This window comes from Natrix helvetica (assembly GCF_964273705.1).
Source record: "Natrix helvetica genome assembly, chromosome: 7".
NCBI classification, from domain to species: Eukaryota; Metazoa; Chordata; class Lepidosauria; order Squamata; family Natricidae; genus Natrix; species Natrix helvetica.
Genome location: NC_138558.1, coordinates 49,151,783 through 49,169,040, shown reverse-complemented (window position 1 = coordinate 49,169,040; position 17,258 = coordinate 49,151,783). Strand labels below are relative to the sequence as shown.

At 38.0% G+C, this 17,258-nt stretch overlaps 1 protein-coding gene across 3 annotated transcripts in view; it reads right to left on the bottom strand.

The window, feature by feature from the left end:
- The window catches only part of ASB5 (ankyrin repeat and SOCS box containing 5), a 43,455-nt gene that overhangs the window by 4,558 nt on the left and 21,639 nt on the right, over positions 1 to 17,258 (bottom strand). For 2 of the 3 annotated variants that reach the window (XM_081959529.1, XM_081959530.1), the window contains exons 2-6: positions 7,116 to 7,195; positions 3,717 to 3,824; positions 2,537 to 2,687; positions 2,309 to 2,443; positions 55 to 246 (exon numbers count right to left, since the gene is read on the bottom strand). In XM_081959529.1, coding sequence (XP_081815655.1) covers positions 55 to 246; positions 2,309 to 2,443; positions 2,537 to 2,687; positions 3,717 to 3,824; positions 7,116 to 7,195 — 666 coding nt within the window. Of the gene's footprint in view, positions 1 to 54; positions 247 to 2,308; positions 2,444 to 2,536; positions 2,688 to 3,716; positions 3,825 to 7,115; positions 7,196 to 10,845; positions 10,954 to 17,258 lie in introns of those variants that run through there. The other variant, XM_081959531.1, reaches the window with a different exon arrangement.

The window sequence follows — 17,258 nt, the reverse complement described above, 5'->3', positions numbered from 1 at the left end:
GGCTTGATGCTTTGAACACAATAGCAACAAAGAAAGAAAAAATACAAACTTTACCTTCATGTAATAGCAATATTTTTTCCACCAAGCTGCTAGAAACAGCGACATCTACGGGTCGTTCAAATTCAGAATTTTTGGCATTTATATCTGCTCCAAAGTCAAGAAGTATGTTTACTATTTCAGTATTAGGTAGCCTTGCAGCTGCATGCAATGGAGTTTCCAAAAACTTTCCTTTTTGAACATTTGCCCCTATGGATTTATAATAAGAGCACATTTTACATTAACCTAAAGATATTTTAACAAAGAATCATAATCAAATCACAGTGTCTAATTTTTGTTTCTCAGAAATAAACATTTAGCAATTTATTTCATTTATATTCTCTTTTTCCACACCAGTGAATACTAAAGACAGTTAATGTAACTTGGAAATAATAGTAAAACTAATTAAAGTATAAAAGCCCAGTAAAATAGATGCACATTAGTTGTTTTTCTAAGGCAGAAACTAAAGAGAGCTTTGCCAAAGTCAGATAATACATTAAATATCTCGGGAAAACTGCAGGAGTAAACCTCCTGTATGTCAGAGAAATGAGTCTAGCTAGTGGGGACATCTTTAGAAGTGTGTGTCTTATAGATATTACTAGTCACATAGTTTCGTATCAGAGGTACTTACTTCAAGAATCTAGGTATACATCACATCAGACTAGATTACATTAGACTAATATATCTAGCGTTTAAATATATAATGATGAGTAGAATGTGTGCAGTGGTGAGATGAGGGGTTGAAGAAATATGGTACATGTTTCTAGATGAATTCCATATTGATGGAAGTGGGGAACTAATCACAAAAATAATGGGTTCAGGAAGATATGGAAGGGGACACATTGGTGACAGGTCCCACTTCTGGACCTGCGGGCTTGATGTTTAGAACACTGATAACCTTAACTTCTTGCTGCTGTTAGTAAATAATAGGTCTGACTGTAGATATTGTTCATCCATACCTTGATGAATAAAGAAAGTAATTGGTGTGTATATTTCTAGAACCTGGTTGGGTTAAGGTAGCAATGTCACTCTTTTGGAGATATGGCCCAACTCACATTAAGAATACATGTTCAATTCCTAATTTGTTAACTGGTCACCTTGAACTTAGATTGTTGGACATCAGTTAACTTAGATCAGGGGTGTCCAAACTTGGGAACTTTAAGACTTGTGGACTTCAACTCCCAGAATTCCCCAGCCAGCATGGCTGGCTGGGGAATTCTGGGACTTGAAATCCACAAGTCTTAAAGTTCCCAAGTTTGGACACCCCTGACTTAGATACTGCTGCTGCTGCCAGACTGCCAGACAAAGGCATTCTTCGGCTATGAAATATTTTGTTCCTGTTTTTTATTTTTAACTCTTATGTTTGTTTTGATTTTTGCCTTGATATTTTATTTATCACACTAGCTGGCAGCATTTATATACTTGATTACATTTTTAAAAAAATAAATAGGATCAGACCTGATATTAGATGGGAGGTCAGCATGAATTCCCAAGAGTGTATACTAAACTGGGAAGTAAAGAAAACACCCTAAAAATGTATTGACAAATCACTTAGAAATTATTACTGAGGAAGTTCTTGTGCATGTCCCTGCAATCTCCAAGAACCGAATTGAAGGAAGACTTTGCTTTTTTGTTATAGAAATAAAATATAATCAGTCAATCAATGTGTAGCCTGAGCTGATTTTGCAGAGATATAACAATCCTATCCAGAGTGATCAGACAGAACAATGCAAGTTTATTTATAAATAAATAATCAATGAATCTTAAAGAAAAATGACACTCCGTTAATAAGAATTAAGTTATAAAAGTATGGGTCTTTAAAACAAGGGACCTCACTATATTTTTGTAGATATAATATGGATAGTGAGCCATGTATTGCTGAGTTGTATATATGAGTGAATTGAAAAGTGGCTAAATTTGAAATATACAGTATATTTGATATAATAGAGATTAATTATGACAAGTATCAGTTGAAACATATTAAAATAATACATTCTTTTATAATCTTTGTAAATTAATGACTTCCAGAAATCTCCTGATAATGTTGATCATAATGAGAAATAAGTAATATATTTTTCAGGAAAAAAACTACACTTAAAAATAATGTTCTTTTTTGTTTATCTGAAATTATTGCAGAGCTACTTAAAGTGGCCTAATTTAAAGAAACGTGTTGGTTTTATTTATAGCAAATAAACACCATAAGAGGTATAGTGAAAGCCTGGTTGAGTTCAAGAAGAAATGAACTAAAAATACATCAAACAATATATATTACCTGAATGCAGAAGTTTGTGAACACATTGTTTCTGCTGTGAAAAGCAAGCCACATATAGAGGTGTTCCTAGGTGAGGAACATCTAGATCAACTTCTATGCCCCAAGAAATCAGCAATTCTAGACAATCATTGTGACCTTAAGAAAGCATAATGTAATTAATCCCTAAAACGAAATCTTAAATTTTTTAATGGCTGATACATTTTGTAATGTACCTATTCTAAGGCTTACCTCTACTGGCTGCTTCATGAGTTGGTGAAGGAAAACATGTCTCCCATTGAATTTTTGCCCCATATTCCAATAGAAGTTGTACACAAGATGCACTTCCTCTTGAGCAGGCATTAAATAAGGGTGTTATCCCATCAATAGTTGTGGCATTCACCTAAAATATTGGTTACATTTATTGGTGGGGATAAAATACATGTTTACAAATTATACTTTGTATCTACTGCTCTCTTGCATCCAAATTTGATTTGGAGATACGAAAAGGCCAGGGTTTGCAGGGTGACATTTTGATAACATTGCATAATTTTCTCATGTCAAGATGCACCAAACATCTAGGTACCTCTTTTCCTATTCTCAAACAATTCAGAATGCAATTAAGTAAAGATTACATATACTTAATTGTTGTGGCCCAGCAGGAGCCGTTGGAGCTGCCACCAGACTCTGACAGCGAGGGTCCCTATGAGTCGGCTCTGGAGGATGTGGAGGACCCTGGCCAGGGTTCTGACTCCGAGCAGGGATCAGAGAGGCTGGTCGGCCACCAGGAGGCGCCTGAGGCATGGAGCAGTGGTGAAAGCAAAGGGGGGGTGCTCCTAATGTTATGCCTTGGAGCACTGGGGAGGAGTCACGGGACAGCAAGTTAGACATCAGCAGTGAGTTATTAAATGCTCATTACCGGTGCGCTAAGCGGCGTCAGGAGCAATTGCACAATTACCGGAGGAGCAATCGCACAATTACCGCTGATGATAATTAGACTCCTCTCCAGACTTTAAAAGGACTGCTTGTGCACACGCCCTTTTGCAGAAGTCAACGCAGGAACTATTGTGGGAGTACAGTCTTGTGAGCGTGACAGGCTGGATAGCTGCTATTGCGTATCAGTGCCGGAGGGTTCTGAAGGTCTAGTCGTGTTGGATTGCTGCCAAGAATCTGTCTGTCTGTCTGTACAATAAACCTCGTGAAGTATCTTTGGCTCGGAGTGTGTCTATGTTGGCGGGGGAAGAGGGGGGTCAGAACACTTAATTACATACTGATGTATGTAATTTTAGTAAAATGTCATTTTAGTAAAAAACAAAAACAAATAGTAATAAGTCAGACTTCCAGTAGGTATGAAACATTTTACCTAATGTTTCTAAGAAAAGCTTTCTAGCTTTTAACCACAGTTTAAAGTAATATCAGTGTGATCACTTACATTTGCTCCAGCTTCGAGAAGTATCCGAGCACAACCTACATGATCTCCAAGGCATGCCTCGTGCAATGGTGTCACTTGATCAATGGTTAAAGCATCTATATTGTATCCCTAAGCCGAAAACAAAAAAATTAACATTCAAAACAAGTCTCCTAACTATTCAGTTTCTTAATGAAAGACCAATTATATAACAAGAAGTCTTTATTCAATATTTGTGTAACATATACATTTAACAATTTTTCAAGAGCAGGGGTGTCAAATTCAATTTCATTGACGGCCACATCAGGGCTGTGGTTGACCTCGGGGGGACCGGGCAGGTTTGGCTGACTTGGTGGGTGTGACCAGCTTGATGCCACTTCCCAAATTGCTGAATGTTTCCTCTTACATTGGATAGACCGGGACGAAGTGACGGGCTGGCTCCTTATATTTTCCAGGATGGTCCCGTGGGCCAGATCCGACATCACAGGCCACATCCGGCCTGCAGGCCTTGTGTTTGACACCCCTGTTCAAGAAGAATGTAATTACGAAAAAAAATCATATACTTCAAGACATTTTGGGGTTTGATTAAATACTGGAAACCACAGTATAAAAACCATGTTGTTTACCAGCTAATTGCAATTACTATTTTTACAGTTATTTGGCTTACTCTTTGTTTTTTGTCCCATGCCAGATTTCAGAAAAAATCTGATAGAGGTTCAAAGCAAATCTGTCTTTTAATATGTGGAAACAGAATCAGTCGCACAGGGTCCAATTGCTCTGCCTGTCAAAAAGACAGTCTGGGTTGTGCTACAACATGATTTATTTAACCACAGATTATAGGAGAAATCAGTGATTCAGTTCAGGATTCTCAAACTTTTTTCTGAGCTCATTTATTTGTGGCTTCCCCTCATTGTCACTGATAGCTGAACACAAGCAATTTTACCATTTGCATTGCTTATTAACTAAATTGTATCGTATAAAAACTAGAAATGCTCCGAGGCCCACACTCACCACTTCTAGTTTCTAGAAGTTATAGAAACAGATTCTGCTTCATGTATAATGCCAAGTCATAAATGTTGGTTTATAAATCTGAGTCCACAGATTGTGCTAAGCCAAAAGTAAACCACTTTAGGACTATATGTGAACCCAGCCATACTGTCATTTCTGGCTTGCTCAATAAATCATGGCGCATATGAATGCAAATAGCCAAAGGCCTTGATTCTGCATTGCTAAAATCTAAGTCACAGCAACAAAGAAAGATTCAGCAGGGATTCTCAAACTCTTGGCTATGACTTCTAGAAAAAAACAGCAAATATGAAGGGAGTTGTAAGTTTTTGGGTGACCAGGAAGATTGAAAGATAGTTGAGCAAGGAGTACAACGTCTAAGAGATCTGATTCCCAGAAAAGATAGGAGGCAAGGAATTTGTGTCATATATAGCACATGACTGACAGGGAGAAGCAGCTCATCCCAAATGGGGGCCCATTGTTAGAATTAGGAAGAGAGGACACTACCAAGCTCACCTCTAGGTATCTCTAATTAAAACACTGCCAGGTGATGCAGCACTGGAAGCCAAATGGCTTACTCAAGACCAAGGTTTCAACAGCCGCTTTCCCCACATTCAGCTGGTTCAGACATGGGGAGGACCTCAGATCCCATCATATTTACTCAGCTGGCTGGAGGGCTTGGCCTGTGGAACCTCTAGAACTGCAATGTAAAAATCCCAAAACTACTGAAGAAATGGTAATTCTGGCAACAGATATCAGTGTTGTTGATGATAATGTAGTTAGCGGCATCATTACTCATGGAGGTAATTACATACATTTTTGACATCAGGGGAGTTCCCAGCACTGCAAATTTGGAGATCCTCTGAAATATAGAAAATTCTAAAGTTTTACTGCCATGGGCACTTAAAGAGGTTTTCAAGCTTTTAGCTATCTTAAACATGAAAAGATGGCAGTCTATGCTTAGAATATTTTTGAATTGGCTTGTGGCATGGGGATATGCATGCTGAAATTGTTTTAAGTCACCTTCAAGATTTTCCCATGCAGAAATATGGGATGTAACTTTAATAAGAAAAATAAAAATGCAGTGAAAAATCTGTTTCACAATTTAAACTAGCCATAAGTTGCACAGAATATCTACAGTTGATATTTAGTATATGAAGCACAGTGTCTGGGTATTAAAAGATTCAGTAGTAGAAGGCAGAGGGGTAACTAACATATCCTTCCTCATCCACTTTAACTACTTCAACTTGGAAGCCATTCTTGGATAAATTGGAGTAATAAGCAGTTCTGGGTTATGTAGCCTGCAGAGTCATATTAGAGTCATCCAACCTGGGACCACATTGTGGTTAAGATAATCTCATTCTGTAACCATATCATGATTTTGGTTACCTACAGCCTTGTACCTGTTGTGTGTGTGGTTATTTAAAAATCATGTTGGGTGGCTATGCCCTGCAAATGTAGCTAGAATACTGATTGTAGAACAGAGATACGTATAAATATCTATCACAAAACAAAGCTCATGTGCACAGTTATCATAGAACCTTTAACAACAATAAGAATTAGATGATTTTATCACCTGAGCCTGGATAGCAGTTACTTGATTGGTTTTTATATTGTAAAATTGATAGTGTTCAGAACCCCTAAAACACTATGCCTGGATATTTATTACTTCATTAAAGTTGGGGCTAGGAGGCAATGTATCTACCGTATTTTTCGGACTATAAGATGCACCAGAGTATAAGACGCACCATGATTTTGAACAAGTAAATTAATAAAACGTTTTTGTACTCTGCAGGCCTCCCAAATCCTCTGCAGGCCTAGTTTTTTGCAAAACAAAATAGCTGGGGGGCATGCAGAGCTTTGGGAGGTTTGTAGAGTGCTCCTGGGGGTTGGGGGGGGCAAAAATGAGCAAAAACAACCCTTTTTGCAAAAAAAAGGGGAGGCATGCAGAGGCTTTGGGAGGCTTGTAGAGTGCTCCTGGAGGCTACAGCAGAGCAAAAACGGCCCATTTTTTGCTCATTTTTACTCTCCCCCAGTTTCCAGGCGCACTTTGCAAGCCTCCCAAACCCTCTGCACATCCATTTTTGCAAAGGGGGCAGGGTTTTGGTAGGCCAAAAATTCTGTATTCAGTGTATAAGATGCACCTAGATTTTCACCCTCTTTTTTTGTGGGGGGGGGGGGAAAGGTGCATCTTATACTCTGAAAAATGTGGTAATCCTGATCTGTATGTCACCATCACTGTCATATTTACTGTGGCGAGATTCTTGGAACTGTATAAACAATTAAAGAAACCACAGAAACCAAAACTTGTGATTAATGAAGAATGAAGTAATATCTTTTTCATGTTTAACAAAGCAGTAAAATGCTTTTACAGTTAACAGAATGAACATTGATTTTAGTTACATTTTCACATTTTACCTGTGCAATTAATGTTTTGAGAGAAAGAAGGCGCCCTTGGCTTGCTGCTTCATGCAGGGGTGAGCGATCTGCCCAAGAGCCTATGGAACAATACCATGGCATAGTTTAAATTAAATAATTTTCATTAATATAAAACAACTAATACAAACAATGTACCATACATAACTATATGAATCACATTAAATGAACAAGCCTGCTCCCTGCTCTCACCAATTCATTCATTAATCGAATGTGTAGGTCGCTAAGTGCATATGGGATACCTCAGGGGTGGGGAAGACCATGGGGGGTCCTAGTGCAGGAACAAGACCACTTGCCTCTGGTCACCCATCTACTGAAATACCTCATGCTCCTCTTCCCATCATTTGGGGTTCCCACAGCTGCTTGGAGCTTCTCCACACAAACGCCTTATCATCAATCACTTACTTACTTTTCGAAGGTCTCCAGAGCTCCAGAACTTGCTGGGCCACGACAGAAAAGGCCTTTTTTCAGATGCTGGCAAAGCTGTTTTCCTTAAATCTCGTATTCTTACACACACTCACATTTGTTCAGAGGATGGTATCGTCTATAAGAACACAAAATCTATTGCATCTCTGAAGGCCTTGTCTGGTCCCAGCCTGGGCGGTGCACAGGCACCCTCTGTACACTGCTGGGCAGTTTGAATGAACTGCTTCGGGGATTGTGGTGCAAAGGCGGCAGCAACAATCAATGCAGGGCATTTTTCACGCTCGTTTTGACTGCAAGGTGGATGGGCAGCTGTAGCAGGAGAGTGAAACGGAGCAGCAGCACTGTCACTGGGGATGGCTGAGCACCTCATAATGAGCCAGTTGAGGGCAGTTGTAGGGCGCCATGCCTGGGAGCTCTATGCCGTCTGTTCTCACTCACCTCCTGCAGTGTCTTGGGTACCAGAGCCTTGGGCATACTCCCCGTCTGGTGGGCGGGTCCCCCCACAAATGCCAGTATTGCCAGAAAAGTCTTCTTACTCTGGGTAACCCCTGCAGCCTGTAGGCGTCTACCTGTCCAACTGATCTTCCCCGGGGTGCACCTGGCAAGCGTGGGTTTGCTGGTGCACCAAGCTGTCCATCCATCTCCATGGTGGCCAGCATTTGAGAAAAAGATAGCTGCTTTTTTGTCATGTGGCCCAGTCTTTTCTGGAGCTCTAGAGATCTTTGAAAGTGAGGGACCAGAATCAGGTTGGGGAGGAGCACGTGGAACCCAGTGGGCTACCAAAGCAGATTGTGGAGACTGGTGGGACAGGATAGAGGGGGTGACTAGGCAGGGGGTATGTTGTAGTGTCTCTGTGGTTGGTTGCAAGGGCAAATGATACATAACTTAGGGACTTTGAGAGGGTTATCATAATTTTGAACTGTCACTGTCATAACTCAAGGACCATCTATGCTACCAAAGTTCTCATTGTCACGACCTTTAACTGGTTGAAACAGTGCATCATAGGGCAACCATGTTTGAACCAAGTACCTTCAAAGGACTAATTTACAGAATATATCTAAAATCTGGGACCTGTGACTCCCTAGGGAATAACATTTGAGAATATTTGAGGTACATTGTTCAAACGTTGCCCTGCTTCAGTGCTACTAACCTGCTGCTGTGCTCACATCATTTTCATTTTCATTATTCCATTTCCCAGCCAGTTTTGCAATCCTTCAATCCTTGCTCCATCTAGCAGAAGCTACTTATTTGCCTGCTAAAAGGGGAAGGGAAGAGGAGGGGAAGGAAGGATTTCTGATGCTCCCTGCCAGATCCCTACAAGGAAACTCAATGAGGAAGCCGGTGGGAAATTGGAAGTTGCTCCTGCTCCCACTGCTTTTTTGCGCAATCATTCAGTTTCTTTTTTTAGGAAACGAAGTATCTCTGAAACAACGATCCAACGGGCCATGAGGTTGTATAGGTCTTGCTAAATCTAAATCTCATCCCTCAGTGAATCATTCTCTGAATAGAAAAAACTGCTAATGGTATTCTCTTTTTTCATTTATCCACACATGGAAATGCTTTCAAGTTGTAAACCTAAGAATGAATGAAATATTAGAACTGAGCTGCAAGTTCCATGAACTGCAAGTCAATTAATGGAATTCACTTAATATAGTGCTGCAGCCAGGGGGAAATGGCGCCTATTTCTTTTACCATATCAAAATACTGGTGTGTTATTCAGCTCTTGCCCTATTGCGCAAACTAAGCAATTCAATGCATGGGTTCAAAACATATTGCTCAACAGCTGAAGAGGAATCCAGAAATACATATGAGCTTTCCAGTGTTCATTCCCTGCCGTAAATAAACTTTCTGATTTAAATTAGATGTACATGTGTACATAGTATTTGATTTTAGCACTGCACAAAATTCTACCACAGGTTATGGTAAAAGGAACAATATACTATTTATATCAGAAAATGAAATATAAGCCACGTATCTTGCAACAAGTTATTGTGTGAGCAACGGACCCCAAGATGTATGGTTGCTATTTACAACTTCCTTCATCCATCCTCTGCAGAGAATTCATTACACTTTTGTGCCAATTTGTTTTGCTGCCAAATTAGCTTTAAGAGCTGCAGCATTGGGGGAAGTGTACCAAGCATATAAAGTGCCTGATTAGTATCCCTAAGGCATTCTGAGCTTGCACTGGTACTATTAATTTTGTTAAAAGCAGAATACTGCAGTCAAAATCTTTCCTACTGTTAGTTTTCATTTTCTCTTGCAAGACATATCGATTCACATCCTTGCTAACTTTCTGTTTTCTTCCCTTTAAATGTACATGCTGTGCTTCTTAGAAAATTGTGGCATGTGCTATTATTGCAAAGCCATGACATTCATTATCTCAATGTCAGGATAGAATCCAAAACACTACACTGAACTAATCCTCCATGTCCAGGGTCTCTATTGTAGCTATACTAAGAGCAAATATAGACTAGTTAACATCTCACTTCAAAAGTACTCCCTGTGGGCCTCCTTTTCCTATTTATTAGAACTAAAGGTTATCTCCCATATTTTATATTGGATTTTAATCTATCTTGCAGTACCCTGTTACGTTTGCATTTACAAAGAAAAAGGGATTGTAAAATGTTAACATAATTAATTTGAAAATATAGTAAGTTACTTCTTAGAGGAATGATTTTTCCTGCAATCCCTCCCCCTTCTTCCATTTAATTTCTACAGGCTATTGGAAAAAATATGAATATAAAGCTGTACTCTTAACATTTTAAAACATCATACATAAGACGCCAAAACAATCATGATTTCTAGACTTCTACACCAAAGTGCAACAAGAGACAGATTTCATCAGTTATGTAATGAATTCTTGTATTTTAATTATTGGTGGCAGAATTGCAAGTACCCTAGAAGTAATAGATATGATTTTTATATACGAAAGCCTTTCAGTACCTTACTTCACTTTATCAAGTTTTCACAGCACGGCATGCACTGTATAGTAATGGAAAGAGAATCAAGTTCCAATTTAATCTAGCTCTTTAAATTTAAGGAGAACATATTAAAGGTTAGTTGGAGAAAAAAGTACAACCGCTAACATTTCCTTATGATTTTTTTTCTCTCAGTGACTGAAATGCAAAGTACTAGTGTCTATATTTAGATTCTGCATTGCAAGTCATATGGTATCTAATTTACCAGGAACAAGAGCTACAGTTCTGTAAATATTGCAGAGATCAAAGTTAAAATGCTACCATAAACAGACAAAAATAAGGAAAGTTTTAAACATTGTATACAGTACCTAAATCTCCATCTCCCCATGGCATTTCCAGCCAATTATGACTATAAATCCTGCTCATTTTAAATAAGAAAAACTCTCTTTAGCTGATTCTTGTTAATAACACGTCAGCCATATTTGGAAAGACCTTCTTGCACTCAGTATAAAATGAACTTTCACCTGTAAAGACACTGCAGAAAACAAATATCCAAAGACCTAAGTTTAATAATATTTCAGCTTTCATTGCCAAGTCCTGTATAGTAGAAATGCTATTTGCAACATTGCATAATTTAAAATATATACAGTATTTCATTTTATAATCAACTATGTGATCTAAACTTTAATGATTTGAATTTGGCTATGAATTCAAATATCTTCTGTGAATTTATATTGAATTTATTAAGTAAATTTTGCACAATAATCTCTTAAACTCATTTACATCTTTAAAAGAGAAAGATGTATTTTATTATATACAACTTTGTAATAAAACAACTAATCATTACAGAAGTTAAATGTTTAATTAAATTTAAATTTTGCAATATCATGTTATGAACTCATAGACTAGACCTCTATCATGTACTGTGAAGATGGTCACATGTAATTGGACAATAAACTCAATTTCCTAAAAAATGTCACTTGGATAAAAGTATTTCTGAAAAATTCCGTGCCCTCATATTATTACACAAACAACGATCTGCAGTATTATCTTTAAATATTTTGTAAGAAATTACTCTAAATTTCCTGACTTATACAGAAGATATATTTTTTCTATACTTCAGAGATTGATGTAAGGCTTTGTGATAACTTATATGCTCTGCCAATGAAACATTACTTGTTTGAATAGACTTTTTTGACTAAAATATCTGAATCAGTTTAAGAAAGCAGAGAGAAGGGCATTTTCCCTACAATCCCAAAAAAATGGAAATGTATTTAGTATTTTAACAGTATTTTAAGAGGTTACAAAACTTTTTTCTTTTTTGCTTTAAGTGATCTGACACTTCATCTGAACCCAGATGAGTTAGTTTACAATAACAAAATGGACATACTGCTTACAATCTTCAAGTTTTCATAGTAAAACCTCACTTCTCAAGTAGAGTAACTCTTGCTTCTCTTTTTCAGAGTTCTCCTTCCCAGGGAAACATTAAAAAATATTTGACTAGAACTTAATTTTAGTGTAGATCTTATTACAGACCTACAAAATAATAACCCTGACATCTTTGGGAAGTTTTGCAACAGCATAAAGAATACATTATGAATGTGATAGAATTCTGGTTTTTCAATGGACTTTCAGAATGTTATTGCTAATCATTCAGTCTCTTTTTTTATTGATTGAATATATGTTAAAAGAGAAAACATTACAAAAACACTCTGAGAAATACTCCCAGTCCTACCCAGGCAACATTTTAAAGATACAGAAAATAATTCATGCTAATATTTAAATACATTTTGACCACATAAAATAATACTGATTAATGTATCTATTATGTTGACAAAGAGCAAGTCAGAAACATAATGCATATACGTATTATATATCAATGATTCAGTTAAGCATCTGGGATTGCACTGTCTTTCCAAAATTGAAGGATATAGAAACATAACAGGAAGCTGACAGCAGAAAAAGTCCCAGTGGTTCACCGAGTCTGCCCTTTTTGTTTTCTTTTTAATTTATGCATTTATTATTTTTAATTATTATTTATTTATATTTTTGGATCATCACATAATCACCCAGATCTTCAGACTGGATTTGGCATTTTTGTCTACTATCGAGTTCTTTCCAAGGACCTCGGATAAGCAGATCTGGATGTCTGATGGGTTAAGATATTGTCGCAGGATGGAAGCTGTTCCGAGTAAAGCCACCTTTTGCAATTGACTGGTGAATTTTGTCAATGTTGATGGTGCTCAAATGGTGCTCCAGTTGTTTTGGGATTGCATCCAAGATGCCCACTACCATTGGAATTACACATTTGCTTGCTTTTGCCAGAGTTTTATTTCTTTTTGCAGTTCTTTGTACTTTGTTATCTTCTCTGGTTCTTCCCTTCTATTCTGCTGTCCACAGGTACTTTTCCATCCACTAGCCAAACTATTTCATCTTTGGTTCTAGCATTATACCCTCTCTGGTGCTGGATGGGATTGTATTGCCCCAAACAGACCCTATGCAAAATCTGGGGGTCCTCCTGGATTCAGAATTCCTGTTCAAGGAGAAGGTGGCAGTTGTGGCTAAGACGGCCTTCATATCCTGTGCGCTTGCATCCATTTTTTACAACATTCTCCAGAAAGGGAAAGTTAGAATCTGGACAGCAGCAATCTAGATAATGGAAGGTCTGCTGGTGATCACTGTGTCCTTCAAAACCAGGGAAACAATCCCCTCCTTCAAAGAAACCAATACAATCACATAAGCCTATCAACTAGTCACCTTATTGGCTACGTAATAATCCAGAAGGACCAGACTCTAACAAACTGGTGTCTGAACTTACAATTGGAAGGATATTGTCCACTTCATCATAAATGTGTGAGACTAAGCTGAAGCCATCATATATAAAAGTGATGAAAGAGGAGATCACTTCTGGTTCCTGCAGGCGATGGACGCGCTGTCTGCCGCTCGTCTCCTTTGTGGGCTCCGTAAGGAGCACAGGGGGCCTTGGAGGGGTCTCCTGCTGCAGGGCGGCTTGCTAGAAGCTCGGCGGCAGCCGGCGGGAGTGTTTTTCAGCCTCGCCCCAGGAGCCGGGGAGCGGAGGGGGAGCATGGTACAGCTTCTGGCTGTCCGCCCTTTCGCTGAATGGGCTCTGGGAGGAAGGAATTAACCCAAGGAAGAGCAGCTGAATGCTGGTGGTGGGGGAGCCATCCTGATCTCCTTAATCGTCGTTAAAGGATAAGCAGCAGACTATTGTAAATTCGTGTTCAACTTATTTGAAACTGAAGATTAGAGAGGGGTGTTTCTTCTCTTTACCCCACCCCCTCGGATTAAGCGGCATTTGAATTAGCTCTCTCTATATTGGAATGGAGAGAGAATAAAGGCTGACTCGTCACTTGAACTAACTATGTGAGAAAGATTGCTATCACAATTGCAAGAGATGATTGCTGAGCTGTTCTTTTTAAAAAACTTTATGGAGATCTCCGTTTTTCTCCCTGTGAAAGGAGGAGCCAAGATGACACCCTTCTGTATTTGTTTTTGCACTTACAAATGAAGTCTGCCTTTTGAAACTACCTTCGGGGGAAAAAAATCCCTCTGGTATTGTTTTATTACCCTCTCTGAGGGAAACCTGGACCTCTCCTGTTACGTGGTCTTCCTGGACTTTGATTATTTGACTTTCCCCTTTCTGGTGTGCCTCGGTGCCTTGGAACTGTGAAGGAGAATTAACTTTTCCCTTTTGGATTTGCCTGCCTCCTTGGACCGGCACAGCTGCGCACTCCGCTGACGCCATTTTCTTTGTAAAAGACTTATACCATCTCTGAACTCAGACAAATGGGGCCTAAGAAACCACCAACGGGCAAGTCATTTTCGGCTCCTGCATCTGCCACCTCCAGTCCAAGCATGCAGCAAACCAAAATTACTTCATTGTTACAACAAGAAGGGTCTGGAGAGAGCTCAAAAGAACTATCTGTTACCCAAATGTTTCAAGAAATAATGAGGGGTCAAAATGAGTTGAAATAAGAGGTGACAGATCTTAAAGATGAACTCAGAGGTGTTCAACATCATATTTCAGAAAACAAACAGAGAATTGTGGTGTTGGAGGAGGGGGCAGCTGGGCTGGGGGAGGAGGTTAAGGCAGTCCAGAAGGGAAATGTAGACTTGGAAAACTTTATGGCAAAAATAGAATTTGAAAGAATGTCCTTTTTTCTCAGATTCCAGAACCTACTAGAGACAGAAAATGAAGACCTTAAGGATATTATGAGTACAATTTTAGCAGAATACATTAAGAGAAATAAAGAACAGTTGTGGTGGGATCTGGATCTGGTTTACAGGATTAATTCAGCATATGCTAGAAGTCATAATGTTCCAAGGGAGGTACATGTTAAATTTCTCAGGAGGACCACAAGGGATGAGGTGCTAGGGGCCCAAAGGGAGGGACCACTAAAATATAAAGATGAAGAAATCACCATTCTTAAGCAAATTCCGAAAAAGATAAGAGAAAGAAGGAGGAAGTATTCCTCCTTATCAAAGAAATTATACAATAAAGGAGTTTGGTTTAGATGGTTATTGCCAGAAGGAATGTTGATCTTCTGGGAGGGAAATAGAATTAGAATTAATACAATGCAGGAGGCTGAAGCCTTCATTAAAAAACACTTTTAGCATTATTGGACAGTGTGTTATCTTTTTATTTTATTTTATTTTTTTCTATGGATGGAAGTTTTGTAAACATTTTTTACTTTTTAAAGTGAAAGTATCGGATTTTCTTCTTTTTTTTAACCTATGGATTAAATCTTTTCCTTTATTTCTACAATACTTGTTGGGATTGATTTTTTTCTTTTTCTTTTGTTTCATTTAAGAATTTTGTTTCTTCTAAGCCTGAAACATAAAGAAGATATAAAAGGAATATAAAGAGGGTTGTAATCTTAGAGGGAAAAGAAGTTACACTGCCACTTGGAGGTTGAGACCTGGAAACATTGCTTTTTCTTTTTTCCCTTTGATCATTTTGACCTTGCACTTCAAAGGCTTTGGCTTGTTTATAGAAGAAATAAGGAGAAGAGCATGGGTTGTTTACACAGGTGCTTTTTGGATGCTTGTTGGTAGCTGGAAAGAAGTGAAAACAAAGATTTGTTTTTAAACCAGAGTGGCAGTGTTTACTAATTGGAAGGATGGTACGACATCAAAAAGGAACCATAACATTACAACAGGTTATGGTTGGAATTCAAAAATTATTAGAAACAACAGAGAGAATTGAGAAGAGGTGGGAAAATATTGAAAATATAAATTGTAATGTGGTAAAACCTAATGGAAAAATGGAAGATATCCAGCAAATGGAAAAAGTGGAGGCTAGAGTCCTAAAAACCCAAGGGAAAAATGAACAAAGAGGCAAGATAACTGTGGATATTGACAGTGAACTGAGTGCGGTTGGAGATGGAAAGAGTGGAACAAGGAAAGGGAAGATAGATGGAAATGTACTTTACTCCAGATTTCAAGGTATAGAAGAAAAAAAAGAGAAGAATTGATGGACTTAAGGAGAGAAACTTTGACAAAAACACTACTGATAACCAAAGATAAGCTGATTAAAGAAGCTGATGGAGGGTTCCGAGATTTTACAAGATATGTAACAAGCAACAAGTTGCGAAGAGAAGTCCAAATACATTTAATTAAGGAAATAACCAGAATACTAATTCCACAAATGGCAAAAAAAATAGGACTACACTATTACTGGAAAGACACAGGTTGAGATATGAAAATTAATAATAAAACACTAGTTAAATTTAGTTAAAATTAGAGCATTATGTTAAAAATGTAGCGATAATGGATAAAGTTAGATAAATAATTGATAATGATAACAATGTATACATATGTATTGGTTTGATTGGTTCCAGCCTAGTCCCAGAAAACAACAAATATCAACTAAGGTTGGAAATGATTTGACTGTGACAGAAGTTTCAGAATAACATCCTCCATCTTTAAATCAACTGCTCTAAGGTAATGATGAGATCTAGCATATGTTCAAAAGTTTCAGAGAGCCAGGCAGTGGTTACCAGGAAAGCAATTAATTTCTAAGCCTTCCAGGTGCTACCTTTCAGAATGGAGGTTGAAGCTCCCAATACTAGTAAATGGGGACTCCAATACCAATCCAGAAACAACACCTGGAGTCTCAGTAAGGGGCTATGCTGAAAAGCAGGTTGGACTGTACTGTACATAACCAAGATCTCCATCTGACAAACTACAGTTTGAGTAATCCCTCCAAAACAAAGATTGCAAGTTGGGACCAAATTGTATTTTGCAATCATGATTTAACATTGGAGGGAGTGGGGGAAGAATCTCTGCATTTAGCTTTTCATCAACCCTTAAACTATGATTGATGTCAGTGTCTTTACATTTCCGTATTATTCAGTTTATGCACTTTAAATGATCAACTTGCTAAAATGAATGAATATAAAGTATTAAAATGAAAACATGTTTTTCTATCATTTCTTAATCTTAATCAGTGATAATGTAAAATATTAAAAACAACTTCTTTTGAGGTGAAAATATTACAACGCAATTCTATAAATATCAGTTAACAAGTAATTTGAGTTCAGTGGCATTCTTGGTGAATTTGTGCAATTTTAACCATTCTTTGGATGAAAAGGAGTATCCATATTAATGTCTTAAATACAAAATTTATTTATTTATTTATTTATTTATTTGCACTTCTAGACCGCCCCCTCTCCCAAAAGGGACTCGGGGCAGTGTGTGATCTCTAAATTAAATATACTTCTACTCTGTATAGTAAAAGGAGTATCTTCTATACATAGCT